General features: G+C 42.9%; 1 protein-coding gene across 1 annotated transcript; it reads right to left on the reverse strand.

Moving 5' to 3' along the window:
• Window positions 1–689: 689 nt before the first annotated feature.
• Window positions 690–27,280, reverse strand: MAB21L3 (mab-21 like 3). Its single transcript, XM_049765935.1, has 6 exons — window positions 27,041–27,280; window positions 15,342–15,482; window positions 12,316–12,607; window positions 6,664–6,842; window positions 6,150–6,344; window positions 690–1,102 (listed from the first exon to the last, which is right to left on the reverse strand). The coding sequence occupies exons 1-6, from the start codon at window positions 27,086–27,088 to the stop codon at window positions 869–871; spliced, it is 1,089 nt and encodes a 362-aa protein (XP_049621892.1). The 5' UTR covers window positions 27,089–27,280; the 3' UTR covers window positions 690–868.

Genomic DNA, 27,280 nt, shown 5'->3' on the forward strand with positions numbered 1-27,280 from the left:
CACTGAAAACTATCCTAACAATGTGAATGAATGAGGGAAGTAGAAAGCCTGTCTAGAGTACAGATGGGGATGGGGTGGAGAGGGGAGGAGGGAGATTAGGGACACTGGTGATGTTATACTGGTGAAGGGGAGGTCTTCTTTACATGACTGAAACCCAACTATAGTCATATTTGTAATCAAGGTGCTTAAATATAGTAATAAAATAATAAATTATAATTAATAAAATTAATCATGAATAACACTTAATAAAATTAATAAATTAATTGATACAATTAATTATGATTAATAAAAAATAACTGCTCAGGAGAGCTATAGAGGAACAAGAGAGGCACCAAACCATCAGATGGAACCATTTAATCAGGAATGTTGAGACTGACCCAGAGTGCAGACCTAGACCTCTAAAGTAATTAAAAACATTTGGTGTGGATTCCGGGCTCTCCACACAAAAGGACATCAGTTCGGACCCATGGGCCATCATCGTATTTCAGGGAAGGTATATTAACACGGGGAGAGGAAGAGTCCATGATTTGTGGACTGCAGGCACATGCCTGAACTTCTAGTGCTTCTCATTGTCCTTTAGTCAGACCATCAGAGCTTGAGTGAAGGAAAATAAATCCAGAGTTGCCATCAGTCCAGATCTGTGGCTTGAGGAATCTCAATGAGGATCATTCCCAAGAGAGGTACTTGACAGAACAGAACCATTTTGGTCAGAGATTCCTGGAGGGCTGTGATCTTCCTCTCAAATGCCCCCGGATCATTTCCAAAGGTCACATCTGACAGGGCAGGACACTGCTGGAATCCATGGCACCACTTCCAGAGAATTCTAAGGCCATGTCAGGTCCAATTTTACACTTCAAGCAAGGCAGAATCAAGGTGGGCTTGGCTGTGGGTTCTTCAGGAAACAGGCCAGTTTCTGGGCCACCACATCCAGTTCATGGGAGCTGGCATTCCGCAGAAGGTTGCTCTTCCTCACGAAGTAATGCTTCAAGAAGTGCTGCTTCACGCATTTGTGGAGCTTGCGGACCAGCCGCAGGAAGGCCTTGTCGAAGGACTGCCAGTCCTTTACATGAGGGTACTTCTCACAGGTCCAGAAGAGCACGGTCTGTGGAGAGAGGAGGTACCTTAGGAAATGCTCACTGTTTCCCAGAATTCCCTTTCTCCTTTCACCAACACTCTTCAGACAGTTGTGCCCATGGAGGTTTCTCTGAGCTGGGACAAAGCCTTCCACAAGGCCCCACATATTCCTAACTAAGAACTGGGCCCTTTTCCTTGTTGACCTGGAAACTCATTCCCATGTTGGCCTTTACTCTAACTTTCAACTCTCTGCTAATCTGAACTGTTCCTGAGAATCAACTCACTAAGGTGTCAATGGAATTTCTTATATTCCCTGGCCCAGCCTGTTCCCATATGGCTCCTCCAGCCATCATCCTCTACAGCTATCTTGGAGGCCCAGAGATCTCTGGGTTGCTCCTTGTACAGGCCCTTCCCATCCTGCCCTTCCTGACCTGTCATAAGAACTTCATTCTTTCTCTAGAGAATGAGCAAATGAATGGCACTAACCCTGGCCTCATAGTCATCAACTTCTGTGGGATGCTTTCAGCACTGCAGTTACACCTCTATCTTACTATCTTCCTTTTAGCTAACTATCTTCCTTTAGCTATATACAGAGGTGCCATTTCTTGGGGCCCAGCCTCAAGTCCTCTTTCCCTCAAGTTCAGTCTTTCCTCTGCAACAGCAGTTTTCATTCCTGTGATGTGCAGGGGACATGCAACTTTTTCCACTTTCAAAGCTATAGCCTGTGTGTTCCCCCTGACCTCCTTCTCTGGTATCTGTGAAAAATCTGAGTTACTTCAGCCAACCAACATGTACAAACTGAACTCAGCTTTCTCCACCAACCTGCTCATCTCCTAAGTTGGTCTCCAGCCCAGTAGGCAAGACATATCCTTCCCTTCATCACGTCCAATTGAGTCTTGCTATTCATCCTAAACATTTCTCAAATCTCTCTCCTTATCTGTATTCCACGATCATCATCCTCTTCCACCTTCTTACCTAGAGTCTGCAACACCCATCTAACCAGCTGCACTTGTTCCATTTTTTATTTTTTAAATTTGTTTTGGAGTGTCTGGACAGAGTTTGGGGGCCATATCTAGTAGTGTTCAAGCATTATTCTGGGCTCTGTGTGCTTCAGATGTTATATTTGGTGGTATTTGAAGGATTGTAAGTGGTACTATGGATGTCTGCAATTTAAGTGATGCAACGCAAGTGCCTTAACCCTTATACTATTTCTCTGGCCCTGCATCTATCCTTGCCACATCCAATCAGTCCATTGCTACCCACACTGCAGCCAGCATGATCTGTTTGAAATATGAATCTCTGCTTCTTTTTGTCCTGAGATATAAGTCTTAGCAACCCAACTTGTTTTTTTTATATGTCTTCACAACTTCTATTAATTTCTTTGGAATTAAGCTTTCATCTCCCTCATCATGGGAAGGAACAGAACCTGTTATAAATAAGCTACTGTGTCCTGGAAGAGGTTGGAAGAATACACAAACCAGGAAAAGGGAAGGTCTTTTTTCAGACACAGCAACTTTTCAGGGATGCAAACATGATACATGCTGGTGTCATGTAACAGTGTCACCTGACATGAGAGAGCCAAGACAGGCACATTTTTTTCTTCGTGTGGGTTTGCACATACTCTCTTCCTCTTTCCCCTGGACAAGAAGGAAGCACACTGAGAATTCATGATCTGGATATTGACTCACATATTTGTCCCCATGCAGAGGGAATGGACACTAAATGTGAGAGAGTTTGACCCTGTCACTAAGGGCAGAAGAGGAGGAAAAGAGAGCTGGCAGCTCTCCTGCTGGTCCTAGACTTCCTAACAAAGAACTCCTTTATAACCAAATTTTCTTGGCACTCCGAAACATGGCTCCATGGTAGAGCACCTGTCTGCCATATGGACATAAAGTTGAGTTCAAGTTTGATAGGGACCACTTATATGCTCTTTGGAAGACCCAGGGCACTGTCATTGGAATCCTGGTGTTATGTATAAAACATTAGGCCTCAGATTCAGTTATGGAGAGCATGACCTGGGGTCCAGTCATCCCATGGAAGGAGGGATTTAGGAGGATTTTTTTAATGGCTTTTCTTGAGAATACACAATTTGATAGTACCATGAGAATGGAATGAAGAAAAATTAAGGGGAGTCTGACCAGTGCTTCTCAATATCTTCCTGACAATGGCCCCATGTCCAATCTGGTTTCTTTCCTGTGTACCCATGTCCTACTTATTGGTCTCTAAGTCTCATATTGAGTACTCATCTAGATTGTTTTCACCTATCATCTCTTAAAATATCCTGGAGATTCAAGGAGGATGATGAATATATAGCCCCCAGCTGAGAAATGCTTCACTTAATGATTTATTCTTGTTCTTGTTGTTCTAGGGCCATACCCACTGGTGCTCAAGGTTTTCTCCTGGCTCTGCACTCAGATTTCACTCCTGGTAGACTCAAGGGACCATCAGGGGGTGCCAGGGATTGAACCCAGGTTGGCCATGTGCAAGGTAAGCACTCTCTTGCACCCAGTGATGCAATGCTACTAAGAAAAGAAAATCCTTAGGTGAAAGAAATGCTACTTTAAGTTGTTAAAAGTTCTGGGAGGCTCTTGCCCACCCAGTTCAATCTTGCTGAAAACATTCAGGACACATATCTTTCCAGCATTGTGTTTGAATTTTTTGTTTCTTTCTTTGTTTTAAGGCCACGCCTAACTATGCACAGAAATTACTCCTGGCTTTGTGCTCAGGAGTCATGCAGTGATGCTTAAGAGATAACATTCAATGCCTAAGATTGGACCTGTATCCTCCTTATACAAGAAAAGCAACTTAGCCCCTGGACTATCTCTCTGGTTCTGTGGTACCTTAATTGTGAAGAAACAAAGCAAATTTTTGAGGTTTCTAATAGCTCTGACCCTTCTTAGTGTGGCCTGTGGAAAGGCAGAGAAGAATGCAGCTTAATACACAAAATAAATTACACTATCTTCAGAAAACAAACCATGCCTGGACTAAGGAGATGGGCTGTGTCGTAAGGCAAATGTGCCTGCAGACAAATGTTGAAACTCCAGAGAAAGTCTCTGGAGTGTAGAAATAAGATGTTGGTAGATCCTGGGGCAGGTCAGGAAGGACAGGTAGAAAGAAAGCAAAGCAAACCTAATTATTTCTCTGACAAAAAACTAAACTGTGTAAGATGGGAAGTCATTCAATCAACAAATATTTACCGAGAAACTACTATTTCCCAAAGCCTGGAGAGAAAAACTGGAAGCCTAGAAGTATAAATGACTACATAACTGTTGGCCTTAAGTGCTTATGTTGGATTAGAAAAAATACAGACCAAAGTTAGGGAGAGAGAGCAAGAGATAAAGGGGCTGGAACACTTGCTTGCTTACATAGTACCTGAGTTAGATTCTAGGACTACCTGACTTCTTCTGGGTATTGCTGAGTATGATCCTACTGGCTTCCAACATACTAGATCTGAGTACTAAACTATCTGGTCTTCTGATCTAGTATAAATCAGAATGGCCCCTGACCCTTTGAGCACTGCTTGGTATTTACCTGGCTCTCCACTCAAAAACAAGAAATGGAGATTTGTATGATGTTCCTGATGTGAGAGATACAGGTAGGGGACACACGCAAGTGGCCAGTTCAGGAACCCAATGTTCACTATCTTCAAGGTCAAAGGCAAAGCTGGAGTGCCTGGTGAAAGTGGCTAATGGGGCTGTAGAGTGTGGAGGGAACTGGAACTTCCTGCCTTATTTGCAGGGCTCCCCAAATGTCTGTTCACTATTAGAGGAAGAGAAATAGAGGGTGTGTTTGGAGAAATGCACTTCTGTCACCCATGCCTGGTCAGTCTCCTCCTTGTGGGTTTCCATAAGCATGTTCAAACTGACTTGCAAAATGGCGCCAGAAGAGGCTTGTACTCAACTTCCACTTGGTGATGAACAAGTTGCAAGTGTTGGGACAGGGACCTTGTATGGAGAAGTCAGTCAATGAAGCACTCACAGATGTGGAATATGGATTGTGGGTGGGACAGGCAGAATCCTCCTATGTGAGGGCAAAGTTCTGCTTGATGGTTTGAGACCCAGAAGTCCAATCAGTGGATTGTAACCTCCATGTGGTGTGGTATGGGCTCCCCTTCTCCTGCTGAACAGCTCAACTTAGGCTGAAACCTAATACCAGAGAAAATCTGCATTCAGCTGAATTTTGAGCAACTAGCTAGAATACTACCGAGGGCCAGAGAAATAGGATGAGGAGGTTAAGCTAACCTTGCATGTGGGCATCTCTGGTTCAATTCTCAGAATCTTGTTCAATTCTGAGCCCTCTTAGGAGTGACTCTTGAGCACAGCCAGGTGTGACTCCCACCCCCTTCCCCAAATGTTAAAAAAAAAAAGGCACTGAGGGCCTGGAGAGATAGCACAGTGGCGTTTGCCTTGCAAGCAGCCGATTCAGGACCAAAGGTGGCTGGTTCGAATCCCGGTGTCACATATGGTCCCCCTGCCAGGAGTTATTTCTGAGCAGATAGCCAGGAGTAACCCCTGAGCATCACTGGGTGTGGCCCAAAAACCAAAAAAAAAAAAAGGCACTGAGAGATAACACAGGGAATGAAGGCATTTGCTTTGCATGTGGCAAAACTCTAGTTGATCCCAGCACCACATATGTTTTCCTGTGCTCTGTCAGAAGAGATTCCTGAGCAGAGTCAGAAGCCAGAGAATTTCCAGATTCCCCAAATGGAGGCTTTTCCAGACAGTGTCCCCACTACCTGAGTGGAATTTCAGGCCCATATGGGCACTCATGTTTGGTGGCTTCGTGAAATAAATAATATATATCAAGAGGCAGGTGCAGAGGAAAAGGTAAAGAGGGAGAACAGTGGGAAGGAGAGAAAAAGACAGGATGGACCAAGTGGAGCATATTTAAATGCCAGGCCAAGGGTATGGACACATTATTTATGATAATGTGTGGCAGACATTATGATAAGACAATAATGATAAGATGGCAGACATGGAAGCCAACATTCCATTCTGTCCTGGTTGTCTCCAGCAGAGCCTACAGGGGCTTCCCAGATGCCCCTTGGCCCCCATTGCTCTGTGGATCCTGCTCACCTGCAGATGGTGAGACGTGAGGACCGGCCTCTGCCCGGGACACCAACTCTCCTCTGTCATCTGTCTCAATGCCTGGAAGCACTTGCGACGGCAGCCTCCATCATCGTCCAACTGTGCCAACAGTTCTCGCTCGGCTCGTAGGAAACTCAGCTGCCAGTGGTAACTGGAACAGGCCAGCAAGGTAAACCCAAAAGACTGGATAGAAACAAAGAGCAAGAATCTCAGAGGGGATGTTCAGGGGAGCATATATCTCCAAATCAGGAAATAGTTTGCAGCCCTCTGTGAGGAGGACACAGCATGGCATATATGCAGGAATGTAGGGACCAGGCTCTGCTCATTCAATGTTGACACAGAAAATCTGCGTGTTCAACAGAGTTTGAGAGAGAACCATCCATTTGGGAAAACCTTACTTCTTTTGGAGGCTGGGGATCAGTGCATATTTTTGTGCCTGGTGGATTCTGCTCTGGCTATTCAAGGCCCTGGGCATCCTCCAGTTGCCTCCCTCTCACCATACCTTGATGCACTTTACTTTATCCGGGGAAGGCCACTGCTTCAGATATCGAGGCCAGCGGGCTTTCTCTGACCAGGTGCTAGGAATGTCCACGGCTGGTACTAGCTGCAGCTCCACCAGACCTCCTGCTGTGTCCAGCTCCAGCCACACTGTACTCCGGTTGGAGATCATGTTGACCCTCTCTGGCCATAAAGACAAAGAAAGAACTTAGCTTAATACACACATTTAAAAGGTAGAGGGTAGACCTGGTAGGATGCTTGCTTAGCATGTGGCCAACACAGGTTTGATCTCTGGTATCCCATATGGTCCCACAAGCACCATCAGTGTAATTCCTTTATTTTTTTAATTTAAATTATTTATTTAAAAAACGTATCACATTCTTGACGCAACTGATCATGATACATTTGTTTCAGGATGACAGGAAGCAAAGTTATAAGAAATAGCAAGAAAACAGAGAACTTTAAAAAAATGGAAGAAGGGGAGAGAATTCATTCGCAGTTATATTTGTGAAACTTCTTGTAGCAGCTATAAAGTCGTTAATGCAATAGCTGAAGATTTCGTATGCTCACATTTTTTTTCCAGGGATGGGAAACACATTATAATTTCTAAGTGGAAAGTTGGGAGCAATCCCTGAGCACCCCTGGGTGTAGCCCCAAAACCAAAAGAAAAATGAAGAGTTGAGAGTTTAGAGCAAGATCAGACAAAGCTTTTGTTGAGGGGAGAAAAGCACATCTGGCTATATTCAAGACTTGCTCTTGGCTTTATACTCAGGGATCACTCCTGGCAAGGTTCAGGGGGACATGGGTGTAACTCAGGATCAAACACAGGTCAGTAATGTGCAAGGCAAGCACCCTACATGGGCTCCCATCACTTTAGTTCCCAGACAAGATTATGATGTTGTGGGTGGGTGGGTGGTTTTGGGCCACACCTAGCTGCTTTCAGGGGTTACTCCTGGCTCTGGGCTCAGAAGTCACTCCTGGCAGGGCCGGGAGACTGTATGGGATGCTGGGGATTGAACCTGGGTCTATCGCAGGTTGGCCACTACATGCAAGGCAAATGCCCTACTGCTGTGCTATTGCTCAGGCCCTCAATGAATAGATTCTTTTCATGAGTTTGTGAGAAAGAAACAATTACAGGTACAATGACAAGGCTTGGTGTTTGCTGCTGCAAGACAAAGTGCAACCATTCTTGTTTCCTTCTCCAATTTACTGATACCCCATGGCATTCTCTGAACAATTTCTGTCTGCTTGCTTATTCTTTGCCATTGGTGGAGTTAGACTGTTTTCAACTAAGCTACACTCTTAGGGACATTGCTCCCACTAGCTATTAAATCCTCCTTAGCTTCATTTTGCATCTTCTTTTTTTTTGTTTCTTTGTTTTTGTTTTTTGAACCACACCCAGTGATGCTCAGGGGTTACTCCTGGCTATGTGCTCAGAAATCGCTCCTGGCTCAAGGGACCATATGGGATGCCAGGGATTGAACCAGGTCCCTCCTGGGTCAGCTGCATGCAAGCAAATGCCCTACCACTATGCTATTGCTCCGGCCCTAGATTTTGCATCTTAAGTCCGTACAATCTCCCATCACTTCCAAGAATGCAAGTGAAGTCACTGACTTACAGGAATATGGGAGTACAAAGGAGTCCTCCCAGCTGCTTTCCGCAACCAAAGACAGAGAATAAACATTCAGTAATTTCCAGCTTATAGAATAGAATTCATTTCTAATATGAACCCCTTCTGCCAAAGATTATAGTAATTTTTTTTTATTGTGGCCAAAGTGAATTACAAATCTTACACAGTGATATTTAAGATACACAGTGACAATAAATGAGGGTCTTTCTACCAGCAGTGTTGTCCTCCCTTCATCCCTGTTCCCAAGCATATATCCCTTATCTCCCTCCTTTATCCCCCAGAATGCTAGTGTAACTAAAAGCATATATGTTAACACTAATGTAAACCTTTTTTTTTTTTTTTTTTTTGCAGTTCCAGATGTTTTTACTAGTGGTTTCTTAAAGGTTTAGGGTCAAAGGAGCACTGTAAAAGCAATGTTAGTGTGGCAATTATCGTTTGTATGGGCCCACCAAAGTATGGGGGTCATGGAAAGGAAAAATTTTGGCCTAAGTACAAGGAGACCCTACCCCTGAAGTTTCCTGACAGAAGACCATTTCTAGGCTCCAGGCAAACTAGTTTGTCCAATCCCGGTCATTGTCTGTAGTGCCCATACAGTTATATTTTTCACAGTCTCTGTTGTTGGTCTCATGTTTCTGTATTGAAGGTCCTGGAATCTGTATATCCTACATTGAAGTCAGGATGGTGCGGAGCGGCATCTAATTTCAACTCACAATTAACGGGCAATTCAGAAAGCCCTGTCCAGTACACAGGTCATTGTTGTTGTTTAAATATTCTCAGTGTTAAGGGAAGACTCTTTTGAGTAAATCGATGCCAGAGCAGCAATAGGGTCTTCCCTGGTATAGGATTGCTTCCAGGTGATGTCATAAACAACTTTGGATGATTCATAGATGGCTTCCCTGGTTCAGGGGTGACTGGAAAATGCCCAAACCTCTGAAGCCTGTGTCATGTCAATGTTCAGAGTTTGTAAGGTTCCATTGCACCACAAAATTTGTGTGTTCCTATCTCTATTAGATAAGAACTTATTTGTATGTATAGTATTTTCCATTTTAATGTGCCCATGCAAACAAGGAATAATGCCACCTGGCGTTATCAGCACATAAGGGGGCCACCAGAACAAGTCCAACAATCCCCATGACCTGGTTCAAACATGAGCATTAAACTGAGAGACTCTTTCACCAAAATTCCTTATTGAACAGTTCACAAAGAGAAAAAAAGATAAAAAGTGGGGAAAATAAACCATCTAATTTAAGACATGATTATAGTCATTTTTTTTTAAAAAAAATATTTGCTTTCATTATAGATCAGGATGTACTGTCTCAAAATGGGATTTATTTTTTTCCTTTTCCATGTTCAGGGAAGAAAATGGCAAGTCATTCACTCATTGTGTAAGGCTGCTCAAAAGAAAAACACTCCTCCCTTGACAGGGTGGTTGGTGAAGGACTTATTGTCTGTCTGCCTCTCATCAGAGCTTCCCTGTCAGGAATATAGCATGTTTGACACTTAAGTATTATGTACTGAAAGCACTTTCTCATGCTGACCATGTGTGAATCTCTTATTTGTACTCTCACTATTATTAGTGTTGCAAAGCAAAGAGGTGAGCAAATGCAGGAACCAACTTGCTTTGGACCCTGCTCTAATGTTGTTCTGCTTATTTAATGTCTGACCATTGGGCAGGGGGGTGTCCTTTAAAGGCAGGGTTAAGTATTCAGGGCTTACTCCTGACTCTGCTCAGTGACCACTACTGGGTCAGGAGACCCTATGTAGTGCTGGGGTTCAACATGGGGTTGGTAGCAAGCAAGACCAAGGCAAGCACTTTACCCAGTATACTATCTCTTCAGCTTCTCAGGCAGTTACATGATCTTCCCAATCTTGTTTTTCTCATGTGAAAAACAGGTAGAAAAGAAATTTTACTTTATAGGATTACTGTGAAGATTGAATTAAATCACCCATGGATGAATTCTACTCAGGGTAAAATTCTGTTCAACATAAGCTATTTTCATTATAGGACTTCTCAGAACTGCTATTTAGGGGGGGAAATGCACATGCAAGTCCATTTATTTCTCTTTTTCTTTTTCCTTAATTTTTTTTTTTTTTTTTGGTTTTTGGGTCACACCCAGTGGCGCTCATGGGTTACTCCTGGCTCTATGCCCAGAAATAGCTCCTGGCAGACTCGGGGGATCATATGGGATGCCAGGATTCAAACCACCATCCTTCTGCATGCCCTACCTCCATGCTATCTCTCCAGCCCCCCTTTTCTTTTTCTATTAATAAATTGTTTAGCATTTTGACTTTTTTCTTTTATTATTTAGCACAGGCATTTAAGAAAATAATTCTTTATGTGTATGCGTATATACACACCTCATTTTTCCCCTTGCTTTTGGAGATGGGCACCTTTCACTAAGTTTCACTTGGGAATTTAGGGCCCCCATGGACTATTCTTGACTAGCTGGGATGGAGGTTCAATGTGAGAGTTTGAAGATTTGATAATGCTCAAGCTTTTCATGCCAGTGGGGGTCCTGGGACACCACAGGCAATAGGAAGCCTCCAGGATTGCAGCTGGTAATGCTTGGAGACTATGTGGCACCAGGGATCAAAGCTAGGATGGACACATGACCTTTAACACTGCCCTATCTCCTGATTCCCTCAATCTTTTTAAAACTGAATTTAGGGGAGCTTTAGAGAAATAATACAATGGGTGAGGTACTTGCCATGCAAGGAACAAATCTGGGTTTAATCCCAACAACTCATATGGTCTCCCAATTCCTGCTTGGAGTGGCCCCTAAATACAGAGGCAAAGCTAGGAGTAAACCCTAAACACCACCTAATGTGTTCTCAAACCCAAAACAACCAAAAAGGCTGCATCTTTGTATACTAAACAGAATTTAGTCTAATTTATTCCATTTTATTTTGTTAGTGATTTGGATAGCAGCTAGCTATTTATTCTTATAAAGCCTCTAGTCATGGATATTTTTTGTGTGTATATATGGGAATATATTTCTAGAAGTGGAATTGCTGAATTGTCAAAGACATACATTATAAAAATAAAAATGAACAAATTGCCCCTTCAAAAGAAGGTTCCAATTTACACTTCCAAGACACCATACAAGATGGCTGTTTCCAGGATAAACTCCCCCACCAAATATGATCACACCTACTCTCTCCTGTCAATATATTTGGAGGTAAAGGGACCTTTCATGTAATATAAGTTAACTGGAACTTTTTCTCCTTATTTATCATCTATATACTTTTGAAGTGATTCATATTTTTGTCATATTTCTACTGGCTAATACTTTTCCTGATTGACTTATAAGCACTCTTTACAATGAAGAAAATGAACCTTTTTTTTCCTATTCAGAGTATGAGATTGTAAATGAGAAAGGACTGGATCTCATGAGACATATTAGAGAAATCAGACACAAGTGTTTGTGTTCATTGCATGTGTTCTGTACTCTAAGATTTGGGGGTTGTCAAACTTTGCTAGTCCCTTAGGACCCCTAAATTTTGTGTTTCAGTACATACACCTAAGTGGTTTCCAAATGAGGGTATTTTATAGAGCTGAAAGGTATAATAGTAGAAATGTATTATTAACAAAGATCTAAGGCGTGTTTAATAACCAAGGGGCTGGAGAGATGGAACAGAGAGCTTGCCTTGCACATGGCCAACCCTATTTCAATCTCTAGCACCACATATAACTCCCTGAGAATTGCCAAGAGTGAAAGAGTAGTCCCTGAATACTGCCAGGGATGGCCCCCAAATCAATCAAACAAGTAAGTCACCAATCTTGAGCATCTGGGAAAGAGTCCAGAGTTCAAAGCTCATGCATCAACACAGGGAAGCAATCTGCTTATTCCCCTTGAGTGGGTAGAGTACGAAAGAAGACAATTCGAGTTACAGGCTTGAATGCCTGAGAACATGGGGCTGTCACGTGCAAGAACACATGTTCTAGGTAACATCCAGGCAGTAGAGAGTTTTAAAGTAAAAGGGAACTGCCAGAAATATCTCTCCTCCTTTTCTTCATCAGCTCACCTGAGAGGTGACAGGCGCCAATTGCGTTTTCCACCAGTTTACGGAACACCTGCAGGACCTTGGCAGGCACAATATCTCCTTCAATGTTTACATCTGCTTCATGCCACTGCCACACGCTCTTCACAAACTGCTCCACCTCCAGCCACTGTTGCAGGCCTTCTGGATCCCGCAGTGGGCAAGGAAGCCTAGTGCCCTGCAGAGTGTAGTATCGCCAGCGCCTTTCCTGGGCCTCCCGGTACCCAGCTAGGCCCTTCACAGGGACTGTGATGAGAAACTGACTGGGGGCCAAGATCTGAGAATAAAAAGAGAGAATGGGGATTAATTCATAGGTGTAGGAGGGACAAATGTCCTCACACTGCAGGGCCTGCTGTGCTGGGCAGCTTGGTTGATGGCTCAGTCCTCCAGCATGTAATGAGATGGACAGAGGGCTACACTGGAAGCTACTATAGCCACAGGAGTCCATCTCTATCCTTCCTGTCACTAATCTACTGCAATGTGTCAGACATGTACATCTGAGCCCTTGGTTTCATGAATCTGCAAGATACAAAAATACAATTCAAAGATCCCTTCCTCACACCTATATTCATTGCAGCACTATTCACAATAGCCAGACTCTGGAAACAACCAAGAAGCCCTTCAACAGATGAATGGCTAAAGAAACTGTGGTACAAATATTATGTAGCTGTCAGGAGAGATGAAATCATGAAATTTTCCTGTACATGGTTATACATGAATCTATTATGCCGAGTGAAATAAGTCAGAGGGAGAGAGATAGACACACAGAATAGTCTCACTCATCTCTGGATTTAAAAAAAATACATTATTGTAATAATGCCCAGAGACAACAGAGATGAGGGCTAGAAGTACCGGCTCATGATATGCAGCTTATTACAAAGAGTGGTGAGTTCAGTTAGAAAAATAACTACACTGACAACTATCATGACACTGTCAATGAGTGAGAGAAGTAGAATGCCTATCTGGAATACAGGTCGGGGATAGGGGAGGAGGAAGTTGGGGAGCATTGGTGGTGGGAAGGTTGCAGTAGTGAAGGGAGCTGTTCTTTTTATGACTGAAACACAACTACAATCATGTTTGTAATCATGATGCTTAAAGAAAGAAAATTAAAAGAAAAATAGAATGACCTTGATCAGGAACTCTAACGGGTACCAACAATTCAGGCCAAGAAGAAAAAACAAGAGAAAGAACCAGAGTTTATGGAGTGGTAGACTAAATAGACTCATTCCCATGTATCAGTTCCTCTGATCTTCATTGACAGACATTCCATGGTCATAAAGTGGATTATGCGAATGTCCCCCAGAGAGGTGCCAAAGCTCCGAGTCTCTCCAGGGACACAGCAAGGTAGTAGAGCTAAAGACCTTTAGCTCAAAGCTTTTGAGGATGAGTTCAAAGGTTATCTTTCTACCCTTGGTTTTTCTCAGTGAAGCAGGAATACCTGAAATGGATAAGAAGTCTAATATAACAAAGACAGGGAAGAGATGGGAGAGGAAATGCAAGAACTACACAAAATGTTCCCCTTTCTTTTTACCTGTGCTGATGCCCTCCAGCCAGTATTGACAGCTAATCCTTGAAAATCAAAGGTGAAATGAAAGCCTGATTAGTTTTGTAATTACAATGCCAAGGATCAAACTCAGGGCCTCTGGCATCACCTGAGCTGAACCATATCCTCTGCCCAATACCTGTTGATTCAAGACAAAGTGACTATAGAGAAGGGATGATGGTGGTGGAGGAAGTAATCAGATCACCTGGTCCCTCTCTAAAGAAATCAGTTATGCCTTAGTCAGAGGGGAGAGTGGCTAGGCCAATGATCCAGGAGCTACAACACAATAATCAATAGTCTAGCCTAAAGGAATTTGCTCTTTGACCACATAACCAAATCTACCCTGAGTTTTTCGGGCCAGTCAACTGCTGTGAAGGAAGTTACAGCCTTCTCAGAGAAATTCAGTAGAAATTGGTTGACCTTTGCCTACTGCTCAGTCATTGATGGAAAGGAGGAGGAGGAGGAGATAGAAAGACCAGCTGATTAGACCTCATTTTCAAAGAACAATAGTTAACTGTTTTGGTTATCAGGTATCCCTTTCCTCCACACTTCTGTGTTGATAAAAATAAAAAGGGCATGCAGCTGACCCAGGATGGACCTGGGTTCATCCCAGGTGTCCCCTATGGTTCCCCAAGCCAGAAGCGATTTCTGAGTGCATAGCCAGAGTAACCCTTTAGCATCACTGGATGTGGCCCCAAAAACAAACAAAAAAAAGTAGGAAGGACTGAAAATATAAAATAGGTGTGTGTGTATGTGTGTGTGTGTGTGTGTGTGTGTGTGTGTGTGTGTGTGTGTGTGTGTGTGTGTGTGTAGGATATCTGACAGAAACTCTACCCATAGTTTGAACCTGATTTGAGCACAAACTGAAGAGCACAACTATTATGACTCAAGTCTTGGTCATGGGGCTTGTTGTCTGAATTATGGAGTTTAGGTCAATGTGACACTATTGGTTCATTTGACTTTTGTTTTTGCTTTATATTTTTGTTTTGTTTTTGGGTCACACCTTATGGTGCTTAGTGATCCCTTCTGGTGGCACTCAGGGAACTGTATGGGGTGCCAGGAATCCAACCTAATTCAGTAATGTGCAAAGCAGACATCTACCTACTACACTAATCCTTGGTCCTAGACTCAAAACAAACAAAAACAACCCTATGTTTTGATTTTGGTGACCATATTTAGCAAAGGGAACTGTTCTTAGGAGAGACCCCCTTCCAGTGCTCTGGAGGTGTGGTGCCAGGGCAAAGGCCTTACCTGTGGTATTATCTCTCCAGACTCTTATTTGACTTTTTAAGTCTCAGTTTTTCTCTCTGTTGAAGTTTGCATATGGTGGCTCAGAAGAGAGAACATCTATGAAAGTTAATCCTTGTAGACTCTTACTGCTATGAATGCTGCCACATGCTGAATCCTACCCCAACCCCTTTTCCTGACTTTAGGTTGTAGAACTTGGCGACAGAGAAGACCTGCTTACTTTAATGTTCCCGTTGTATGTGTCAGAATAAGGGACAGCTTGAAATCTAACATCCCGGAGGCTGATTTCTGTGGTCAGTCGATGGATGACTTTCTGCACCTCTTCCGTTATCTGGGAAAGGCACCGGCGCCTCTCGTCCACCTGGAAGAGAAGATGAAGACACTTAGTTTCATGGGTGCCCCTCAATGCAGACTGAGGAAGTTTCAAGACACAACCCATGGTATGTGGTCTAATGAGCTCAACTCAGAACAACCCTGCCCTCCCAAAGCTTCCCGGGAAGATAAATTTGGTCTCATATTATTCCTTAGTATATTGGCATTTTCTTTGGCAGCAGTAGCATCATTATCTAAGAGACACTTCTAGGCACACTGTGAAGAAGAAGAAGAAGAAGAAGAAGAAGAAGAAGAAGAAGAAGAAGAAGAAGAAGAAGAAGAAGAAGAAGAAGAAGAAGAAGAAGAAGAAGAAGGAGGAGGAGGAGGAGGAGGAGGAGGAGGAGGAGGAGGAGGAGGAAGAGAACAAGAAGGAGGAGGAGAAGAAAGAAGAGGAAGAAGAGAAAGAAGAAGAGGAAGAAAAGAAGAAAAGAAGGAAAAGAAAGAAGAAAGAAGAGAAGAATAAAAGAAAAAGAAAGAAGAGAAGAGAAGAAGAAAAAGAAGAGAAGAAAAGAAGAAAGAAGAAAAAGAAAGAAGGAAGAAGAAAGAAGAGATGAAGAAAGAAAAGAAGAATAGAAGATAAGAAAAAAGGAAGAAGAGAAGAGTGAAGAAGGAGGAGAAGAACAAGAAGAAGGAGAAAGAGGAGAAGAAGAAAGAAGAAAAGGAATAAGAAGAGGAAGAAGAAAAAAGAGGAAAAGAGGAAGAGGAAAAAGAAGAGGAAGAAGGGGAAGGAGAAGAGGAAGAAGAGAAGGAAAAAGAAAGAAGAAAGAAGAGAAGAATAAAAGAAAGAAGGAGAAGAGAAGAAGAAAAAGAAGAGAAGAAAAAGAAGAAAGAAGAGAAGAAAAGAAAGAAGAGAAAAATAGAAGATAAGAAGAAAAAGGAAGAAGAGTGAAGAAGACAAAGAGGAGAAAGAAGAAGACAAAGAGGAGAAAGAAGAAGACAAAGAGGAGGAAGAAGAAGAGGAGGAGGAGGAGAAGCAGAAGAAGAAGAAGAAGAAGAAGAAGAAGAAGAAGAAGAAGAAGAAGAAGAAGAAGAAGAAGAAGAAGAAGAAGAAGAAGAAGAAGAAGAAGAAAAGCAACAAGACAGAGTTGCATGCCCTCCAGGATAGAATATATGTTTGTGTCTCTGTGCATATATGTCATGTATGCATGCATGTGCATACAGATATGTGTGACTATATATGCACACTTGTGTCTATAACGTCATGCTATCTATGACATAACACATGAAAGAAAGTAATACTGATACAAGGAGCAGAGCAGAAAGGAGCTGCTGTTTTATTTATATTTGAAGGCACCACTTAGCAGTGATCAGGGGCCACTGCTGTGGTACTCAGGCCAGATGATGTCTTGGGGTTCATATGGAGCTAGTGATAAAAGCCTAGGGACTTGCAATTTGAGCCATATACCCAGCCCCAAAGGGCTGCTAATGTAGTTTTGGTAGCCAAGGAAGGCTTCATGAGGGAGGTGGCACTGGAGTTGTACCGGGCGGCATCTTGCTAAAGCGAATTCCAAGTCTCCTAATGTGGAAACATACTTCATCATGCATAGGGGACAGCCTTGTGAAGGTAAAAAGAGGGGGCAGGAGATTTGGGGAGGGTGTAGGCCAGGACTCCATAAACCACACACAGTCAGGATGGAACACAAGAGCACTGATACTTGTTTTCAGCGCGTGAATGTCAACCAATATCACACAGACAGTTGGACAGCAGATTATGCTCTGATCACTCCCTCCTTTTGTTCCAAGACTTCTAAGGAAAAACTTCTGGACACATAAAAAGTGCTATTGTGTCTCTTCAGACTCTATAGTATGGGGTCCAGAACAACAGTACAGAGAGCAGGGTACTTGCCTTGCCTTGCCCTTGGCCAACCTGGTTTTAATCTCAGCATATATGGTTCCCTGAGTATCTTCCAGAGGAGTAATTCCTAAATGCAGAGCTGTTATCTCTCCCTAGGCTAAATGCTAATCTTACCTGATGGTCAGACCAGCCCACATCTGGGAAGGGACTATGGAAGGTAAAAAAGGGTTTGCCTGAGGGGTGTGAAGGAGATTCAGCATGGAGATTCAGCAGTAGAAGCCTCAAGAGAGGGAGGCAGTATGCAGAGAGTAGAGACAGGATTAGAGGCAGAGCAACTGATGGAGGCTACTTAAAAGGTTGAATTTTTGCCCCCCCCCTTCTATTTTTTCTTACCTTCAAACAGAACCACATAACTTGAACCATTTTGTTCTGCCTCACAAATTGAGGGGGAAATAATGGAGGGCACCAAGACCAAACAGTCGTATGAACATTAAGTAGAAATAAAAAAGGAAGACTTGAACACCAAATCCAAAGCCAACGACAACAGAATGGAATACCCAATCTACAACAGGCTAGACACAGAAGGGATCACTTATACTAGCAACCCAGGGGGCAAAAGAGGGGCAATATGAAATGCACGCAGGGAACAGGGGTGGAGGGAGGACAACACTGGTGGTGGGAATGCCCCTGATTCAATGTCACTATTTACTGGAAATACTACTGTGAATGATTTGTAATCCACTTTGGACAAGATAAAAATTATTAAAAAAATTATTATACAAAGAATGAAAAAAATGTTAGCTTAGAAGTCACACATGGTGGCTAAGGTCTATTAGTAATAAAGCTTCGTATCTCCTGACTTGTACTGATTACTTGTGGATCATTTCCTCACTGTTATTCTGAAAGCTCAGACCTACCAGACCAAAGAAGCTTCAGGTGCCAGACCTGGCCGAGAAAGGCCTCACCAACCATCCATCTATCCACCATCATCCACATCCAAGCAGGATAAATATTAATTTAATTAATTCAACACAGAGCCATGAGTAACCCCTGAGTGACTGCTAGGTATGGCCCCCAAACAGACAAAAAATTGAACTAGAATGATATTACAGCAGATGAGATTCTTAGGTTTGCACAAGTCAATATTGGTTTCATCCCCAACATCACATACGATCCCTTGACTTCACTAGAAGTGATCACTGAGCACAAATAAAATAATAAATAAATAAATAAGTTCTCCTTAAAATATGAAAGGGGTCAGAGAGTGTCTAGGTCATTCACCTTGCACACAGCAGGCCCAGGCTTTATCCCAGCATCCCATACGGTCCCCTGAGCCTGCCAGGTGTGATTTCTGAGCACAAAGCAGGACTTACCTGGCCAGCTGTGACTCAACAAACAAATAAACAAAAATGCAAAGTGAACTATCTCCTCTAGTTACTTAGAGGAGAAAAGAATAACAACACCACAGTCTGCAAGTAGAGGAGCTAAAGTGGTCATGAAAAGAGAAAGTCATTTATGAGGCCTTCCAACAAGAAAGAAATTGTTTCCAGAAGCCTGAGGTGAAGGACCTCTGCAGCATAGGATTTCTCTATGTGCTGAGTTTAAATTCGAGTTCATTCGCCCAAATGTATTGCATTTCTACTTCAGGCTAGTTTCTGTACATATATGTCACCAAGATGTTCAGAAAGGATCTAATAAAGCAAGGAAAATACAATGATGATTCAAAGCACAGCAATGTAGCTCTGGGTCAAGGAAGGTTTACAAAGAAAAAAGAAATGTCATCTTGCTTGGAAGTTGGAGAAGAGATCCTGGAAGCACAATGCATTAGGTTTGGGGGCTAGAGTGATAGTATAGTGGCCTTGCGTGCGGTTGACTAGAGTTCAAATCCCACAATCTCATATGGCCCCCCGACACAGCTAAGAGTGATCCCTGAGTGCTGAACAGTTAGTGAGCACTGCAGAGTGTGGCCCCAAAACAAAACAAAAATTGTTAGGCTTCAGTCTTAAAAAGATCAGTGGGTAGGAGCTGGAGCAGTGGCATGGAGAGGTAAGGCATTAGCCTTGCTGGCACTAACCTAGGATGGACCATGGTTCGACCCCTTGGAGTCCCATATGGTCCCCCAAGCCAGGAGTGATTTCTGAGTGCATAGCCAGGAGTAACTCCTGAGCATCACTGGTGTGCCCCCCACCCAAAAAAAAGATCAGTGGGTAAGAATGTTTTCCTTGAATGAGGCTAACCTGGTTTCCATCACATGGCATTTCATGTGTTTCTGTGCCCTCCCACTCCATGCCATCCCGTATGGCTCTAGGCACCTGCCTGAGCACAGAATCAGGAGTAATCCCTGAGCATCACCCAAAAATAAACAAAAGATTAGAAGGAGTTAAACTTGGTGATGTAGCCTTGTGATAGGTACATACCTTAGAGAGGAAGCCCTAAATTCAAATTCCAGTGCACACACACTCCTCTCTTACCTCAGTGGACAAAAGGCACTCCTGCTGGTGCTCGGGAACAGACATACTATTAAAGATGAGAGTTGGCTTTAAAAAGAAGGGTATGGGGGCTGGAATGATAGCACAGTGGTAGGGTGTTTGCCTTGCATGCGACCAACACAGGACAGACCCTGGTTCAATTCCTGGCATCCCATATGGTCCTGCCAGGAGTGATTTCTCAGCACAAAGCCAGGAGTAACCCCTGAGCGCTGCTTGGTGTGAAATAAATAAATAGTGACCTGAGAGATAGTATGGAGGTAAGGTGTTTGCCTTGCATGCAGGTCGGTGGTTCGAATCCCGGCATCCCATATGGTCCCCTGAGCCTGCCAGGAGCTATTTCTGAGTATAGAGTCAGGAGTAACTCCTGAGCACTGCCGGGTGTGACCCCCCAAAAAACAATAAATAAATAGATAGATAGATAGATAGATAGATAGATAGATAGATAGATAGATAGATGATAGATAGATAGATAGATAATAAAGGCATGAAAATTCTTTTAAAAAAAAAGAGATGATAGCATGACCACCAAAAAGACTGTGATTTTTGCTACATGGTTGAGTTGGGAGTTCATTTCTCAGTGAGAAGGAGGCATGGGGGTGGAGGGAGGACACAAAGTGGGTGTCTTGAATAAGGAAGACGCACTTTAAGCCTTCATCAACAGCAAGTAGCCGATTGACATAAAACCTGAAAAATGTCAGTGGAGCTTAGCAGTGCTGATGTGTTTGCAGTCACGATGGCCTTTACATCATATTGCAGTGGGTTAAGAGTGACTTGTAGATAAGAAGAGAAGAGTTCAGCAACTTTCCCAAGAAGTTTGCCTAGGGAAAGAGGAAAAAGGTAAAGAGCTCCCATAGGTATTTTTTAAAAAATGTCACCCAAGTAGGAACATAGTTACATTCAGAGAAGAGTCAATGAAGAAGGAAGAAGTAGATAGAATAACGTGCATTGAGTCATGATTTTCTGGCCAGGAACAGCCAGGCAGACGTAGGAACCTGATGAGACATTCATTCACGTTGCTGTTTCAGGAAGAAGGAAAACTGGCTGCAATTATATGCCACAGGGTGGGAGGTGCAGGACAATTCATTAATTCCTGCCTGGCATCTGTATGCAAAATAGAATTGGAGGCAAGGCAGTGTTTTAAGTGAGGGCAAGAGTTGAAAGATCCAGGACTCAGAGGACAAACATTTTAAATAGCTTATCTGAGGTTATGGGTTTGTTTAAGCATCTGTATAAAATTGGGCAGGTAGCCAGAGAGATAGCATGGAGGTAAGGCGTTTGCCTTTCATGCAGAAGGATGGTGGTTCAAATACCGGCATCTCATATGGTCCCCCGTGCCTGCCAGGAGCGATTTCTGAACAGAGAGCCAGGAGTAACCCTTGAGATGTCGGGTGTGACCCAAAAACAAACAAACAAGCAAAAAAAAAAAAAAAAAAAAAGAGGACAGGTAGGTGTCTTAGCTAGTGGGCTTAGTAGCAAGATTTGTTCCAGAATCTTTCACCCCTCCAAAGGTAAAATTAAAATGCTAAGATTAGAGATTTCTGAACCAGATATTAAAAAAAAAATAAAAGAACTAGCAGAAGCCATGCTTTCTAGTCTAGCAGAAGAACTAGCAGAAGCCATTCATTCTAGTCTAGCAGAGAAATGAAGTTACTCTCATAGACTGGGAAACACTAGACCTATTCAGGAACTAGAAGTCTGATCATATAAAATTGTTAATAAATAAATAAATAAAAGAGAGGCCAAAGTGATAGCGCAGTGGTAGGATGTTTGCCTTTCACACGGCTGACCCAGGATGGACCTTGGTTGGATCTCTGGTGTCCCAAATGGTCCCCCAAGCCATGAGCGATTTCTGAGTGCATAGCCGGGAGTAACCCCTGAGAGTCACTGGGTGTGGCCCCAAAACCAAAAAATAAAATAAAATAAAACTGATTAGATAGCAGTCATTGGGAGTGGGAAGAAGTATTATGAAATAGCCAAGTTTGAGGCCAGAGAGCTACTAACTTACACACACGTTTGCCTCGCACACATTATTTGGCCCAGTTTCAATTCCTGGCACTACAGTCCCCTAAAGTATAATCATAAATAAGAGAACCACTCCTTCAGGGCATGCCTCTCTATTTGCAGGGCATGCATGTGTGCCCACATACATGTCCCCTGGCCCTTTGTTGTCCCACGTGTCCCTGGCCAACTATAAATAGCTCCAGTTTGTGGACAATTTACTGTTTCAAATACAAATTAGGAAGGATTCAAGGTTATTCTCAGCCATAACAGGGTTCTGACTCACTTGCATTCCAACATGCGTTCTTGAGAGAGGGGAAGAAGGGTGATGTGAAATTGTATGTCAGGAATGCTCTCCTGTCTGCTTCCTCCTGGGAACGTGTAGCCCGTGATGAGTGTCACCAAAGACAAAAGCCAAACACCTCTTTCCAAACAATAGGATTTTGGGCTCCAGAGCTGCCTTCAAGCCAGTGGGTTTGAAGTTACCAGAAGTATAGAAGTTACCAGAAGTTACCAGAAGCATGAGCAGTGGTGCTATAGGAGCTGCACGGTGCAGGAGGTGGAATTCCAGGTCTCCCACATGCCAAACATACGTTCTACCTCTTGAGCTAGCTGCCTTGGCCCATTCATTTGGGTTTGGTTTTGTTCATTTTTTTTAAAAGACAGATAGCATGTTAGTCTTTACAGGAGGATATATTTTTGTTTCTGAACTAGAGTGGCCTAGCAAACTAAAGTATACACGGATGGTACTCAAGAAAACGTGTGATGATAGGAATGGAACCCAGCCTTCTGCATGCAAAGCATGTGCTCCAGTTCATTTAGAAACAGGATAATAATTTAAAGGGATGACTTTTAATTCAGTGATAGAAGACTGTATCCTTTCCACTATTATCTCCCTTAATCTTAATTTTTTTTTTTTTGTTTTGTTATTTGGGCCAGACCTGATGACACTCAGGGCTTACTCCTGGCTCTCTGCTCAGAAATCACTCCTGGCTTGGGGGGCCAGCCATATGGGATGCTGGGGGATGGAACCACGGTCCATCCTAGATCAGCCATGCAAGGCAAGCACCCTACCACTGTGCCACCATTCCAGCCTCCTTAATTTTAATTCTTAAATATGAATTTTTCTATGAGCCAAATGTTAAGGAAATTTGCAGCTCCCAGGTGACCCAAATCTCAGCCACAGTAGCACTATGGAGCTAGGCCATGTGTGCATGCCCTATGCAGGATACTTTATCCTAGTTCATGCTTTTCAGCTTCCTGATAATCCTAAAAATACTATGACTTTCCCCCATTTTCCAGATGAGAAAATTAATCCTCAAACAGTGTAGGTTTTGCACAGTTTCCCATGTGCAGGAAGTGGATCAGTGGATAGAAAGAAACTCACAGCTAGGCAAGAAATGCTGAAGTCCATGTTCATAACTGCCTACCAGGTTTCAAACACAACCAAGCTACCTGTCACCTTTAGCCTGCCAGGTCTCTCCAGCACTTCTCCACGTATGAAAACATTGGGTGCCCAGAAGTATTTCCACCCTCTTTCAGTGAAAGATCGCTTCCTTGATCTTCTCCAACTCTGTTTAAATCCCCATTGTAGCCCTGCTAACCAGCCTTTCATTGCACTAAGCCTTTCTCTGTCCAGTGAAAGGAATTTCCTCCTTTCACCATTAGAGTGTTGCAGAAAGCCTACAGGTGGGGTTAGGTCTGTCTTGGAAGTCCCCAGACCTACATAATTTCTGTCACATTCCAGACCACAGTCCAGATGTGTGATTTGGATGCAGTGTTTTTGCACTAGGCACATGTTCAGTAATTATTAACAGGGCTATTACCAAGGGGAAGGGGGTTGCACAGGAAATATGGTTTTGCAATGACAAGAGACAAGGCTGAATGAAGTCTCAGCACCTTCCCTCTAGAGCTGGAACTTTGGGAAAATTATTTCCTCTGAGGGAACCTGTTTGCTCCTCTCTACAAATGAGGTCAGCTGCATGTGTCACATGATTGTGGATTAGACAAAAACAGAGTCCTGTCTGGGTTCATTACCTGTCAGTTCCTTCATAGACTCTTGCATAATTTCTTTTTTTTCTTTTATGGTTTTTGGGTCACGCCCAATGGCGCTCAGGAGTTACTCCTGGCTCTGAGCTCAGGAATTGTTCCTGGCAAGCATGGGGGACCATATGGGATGCCGGGATTTGAACCACCATCCATGCTGGATCGGCTCTGTGCTAGGCAAAATCCCTATTGCTGTGCTATTTCTCCAGCCCCTCTTTAATAATTTCTAATAAAACCTGATGATAACTAACCACCTAGATGCAAAGATACTAGGTTGTATGTCAAAGAAAATAGAGTCAAGAACCTCTTATTGTTTTTAAGAAGTCCAAACCACAAATGATCTGGTATTTAAGTTGCCACTCAAAGAGCCACAAGCCTTATTAATTATAAAAAAAAATAATTGGGGGGCCGGAGAGATAGCACTCAGTAGGTCATTTGACTTGCATGTGGTCAACCTGAGAGGGCCCGGTTCAATTCCTACCATCCGTCAGCCTGCCAGGGGCAATTTCTAAGTGCAGAGCCAGGAGTGACCACTGAGCACCACTGGGTGTGGCCCCAAAACCAATCAATCAATCAATCAAGTTTAAAAAAATTAATTGGGTATCATTATAATGAGAGTCTTGGGGAGGGAAATGCATTTTGTGCTGGGATGTCAGGGAAACTTCTCTCGAGAAAGAAGGTGCTAAGCTGAGTTTGAGGGAGGAGCTAGAGCCAGACCAGTGGAGGGCAGAGAAGCTAATTTTCCTGTCATTAGGGACTCAGATCTTCGATCATGTCAGGATATGTTCTCATGGGACAGAAGCTGTGGACTCACTCCCCAGTGGTTCAAAGGAGTGGAATAATCAAAGAAATGATTATGTTTGCCTGACATACATGCTTGCCATTCAACTTTATTTTATTTTTTGGTTTTTGGGTCACACCCAGCGCACTCAGGGGTTACTCCTGGCTCTATGCTCAGAAATTGCTCCTGGCAGGCTCGGGGAACCATATGGGATGCCAGGATTCGAACCACCGACATTCTGTATGCAAGACAAACATCTTACTCCATGCTATCTCTCCAGCTCCACCACTCAACTTTAGCCATAGTGACCAGGCAAGAAATCTGGACCCATGATGGCCACAATATTGATTTATTTTTTTCTTCCCAAGATAAAAATCTGGCTTTGGAAATCTCACGATTTTGAAATGCTTGTAGTAAATTGGAAAAAATTTTAATACCCTTCAGACCAAAGAAACTATATACATAGGCTAGAGACTATAATTGTGGCATTGTTTAGAATTCCTGCTATTGGAGAAGCAGGGAAGCGTAAAGCAAGCGATGTATTACTAAATGCCTGGCTATTAAGTTTGGCCCTTTTTCTTTCAGAAAGCACAGGACTATGGGGAAATCGTGGCTAATACTTTTTCCATTTGGAGAACCCATACAGGAAAAGTAACAGGAAGTCACTGCTGTGTTAAATCATTTTTTATCATTTTTATTTAAAAATAAACTTTATTTATTTATTATTTATTTATTGTTTTTTTGGACCACACCCAGTGGTGCTCAGAGGCTACTCCTGGCTCTGCACTCAGAAATTGCTCCTGGTAGGCTCAGGGGATCATATGGGATGCCAGGAATAGAACCAGGTCCCTTCCAGGTTGGCCGGAAGCAAGGCAAACGCTTTACTGCTATGCTATCTCTCCAGCCTCATTGTTATCATCTTAAAATTTCTTTGTGTATCTCTCTTGACTTGAGAGGCAGGGTACCAGGAGATGGTAAAGAGGTTTAGGGGTCCCTCTGGGGACAAGAGGGCTCCAGCGTGCTTCCAGCATTGCTTTGGGATCAAAGTCCCATGCAAGTAATATATTTAATTCCTGTAACAGCTCTCTGACACACAGACCATTAAGTTTTTGCCTAATAAATCTGCCTTGCTTAGAGTTATGATAATAAACTCTCCTAGTTTACGTGCAAAAGCACAACAGCCCTAGACTAGACTAACATCTTCCTTTAAATGTTTTCTTTTCAAGAGTGGCTTTTAGCAATTTCACCTGAAAATAAAGTTTTGAGATCCCCTTTCAGATCCTTTTAAGTTCAAATAATTAAAATCCTATGGGTTTGTAGAAAATAAATTAAACTGGTTTAAATTCTATGTGTATCCAAATAAAAGGATATATGTGTGTGTGGTATATATTTTATTATTAGGATATTATAAGTTTTGAATTTTTTCTTTCTCTTTCCTATTTTTAGGATCACATCTGACTCAGGGGACTTGGGGGTCACTCCTGGTCAAGCTTGGGGCACCATGTAAAAATTGGAGACAGAACTCAGGCCTAATTATGCATGCATCTGTCATTCCATTGAACAATCTCTTCTCAACAGTTTTCAAAGCTTTTCACTTCAAGTTTTATGTGTTATTTTCAAGTTTTATTTTTGGTTTGTGGGCCATATGCAACTATGACTAGCACTCAGGAATTACTCCTGGTGGGACTTGGGAGAAGATCTGTGGTACCTGAAAGTATGCACCCATACCCCGATACAATCTTCTTAGCCCTCGCATACTCTTTTTTTTTTAATGAACCCACTAATACCCTATTTTGATTTCAATTCTACAGAGAAAAAAGCTGAATATGAAACACCTTACCTTTTCCATAGGGGCATTTGCCAAAATCAAAGTTTAACACCATTCCAATTCTCTGTTTCAGACATGACCCCAACTACCTCAGAGAGAGTCATGAATTATAATCCCCAAACCCTTGTAGGGTTGATCACCTTGAACTCCTTAGGAGCAGTTGATGCATCTTTAAAACCAGTCTGAAATCCTTTCTGAGTGACATTTAGTGAGATGGAAGGAGAAGGTATGAAGAGCAATAGGAAAAGTGAGGAAGAATAGAGAGGCCTGGAGGTCAAGGAAGGGTGAGGAGAGTTGAGGAAGGGTGGCAGTGAGAGTGGTGAAGATTAAAGGGGTGAAGAGAGGTAATAGGGGTGAGGAGTGGAGATGTGAGGAAGGTTATAGAAAGGCAGGTGGTTGCTAAGAGGTAGAGGAGGTGAGGGAACTGGGGAGGGAGGCAGTGAGGAGGGATAGAAGATGAGGAATGGTGAGGTGGTTGGAAAAAATGGGTAGTGTTTGGGAGGAAGGGAAGAGGGAGGTGAGGAGAAAGGAAGGGTGAAGAGTAGAAGGGTGAGGAGGGGTGGGGCAAAGAAGGGTGAGGGGGTGCAAGACCATTATCAATGTCTCTTACCTTTCTCATCAGGAACTCTTCTAAGTTATCAGAAATCAGGGATTTCATGGCTTCTTGCTCAACCCTGTTTGAGCAACCTTGAATTTCTCAATTTGTTTCTCCCTGGAGAACAGAGCTTCTTTCCAGTAAAGTCCAATTCTGGATGCTGGATTTCTCTGGGAATAGGTACACGAACCAGAGACTTGCTTCCTTAATTCTTCAAACTCAAGTTCTCATTTCAATGTGTGAGTCTCCATTTGT

The sequence above is a fragment of the Suncus etruscus genome, chromosome 19, assembly GCF_024139225.1.
Source record: "Suncus etruscus isolate mSunEtr1 chromosome 19, mSunEtr1.pri.cur, whole genome shotgun sequence".
Lineage (NCBI taxonomy): Eukaryota > Metazoa > Chordata > Mammalia > Eulipotyphla > Soricidae > Suncus > Suncus etruscus.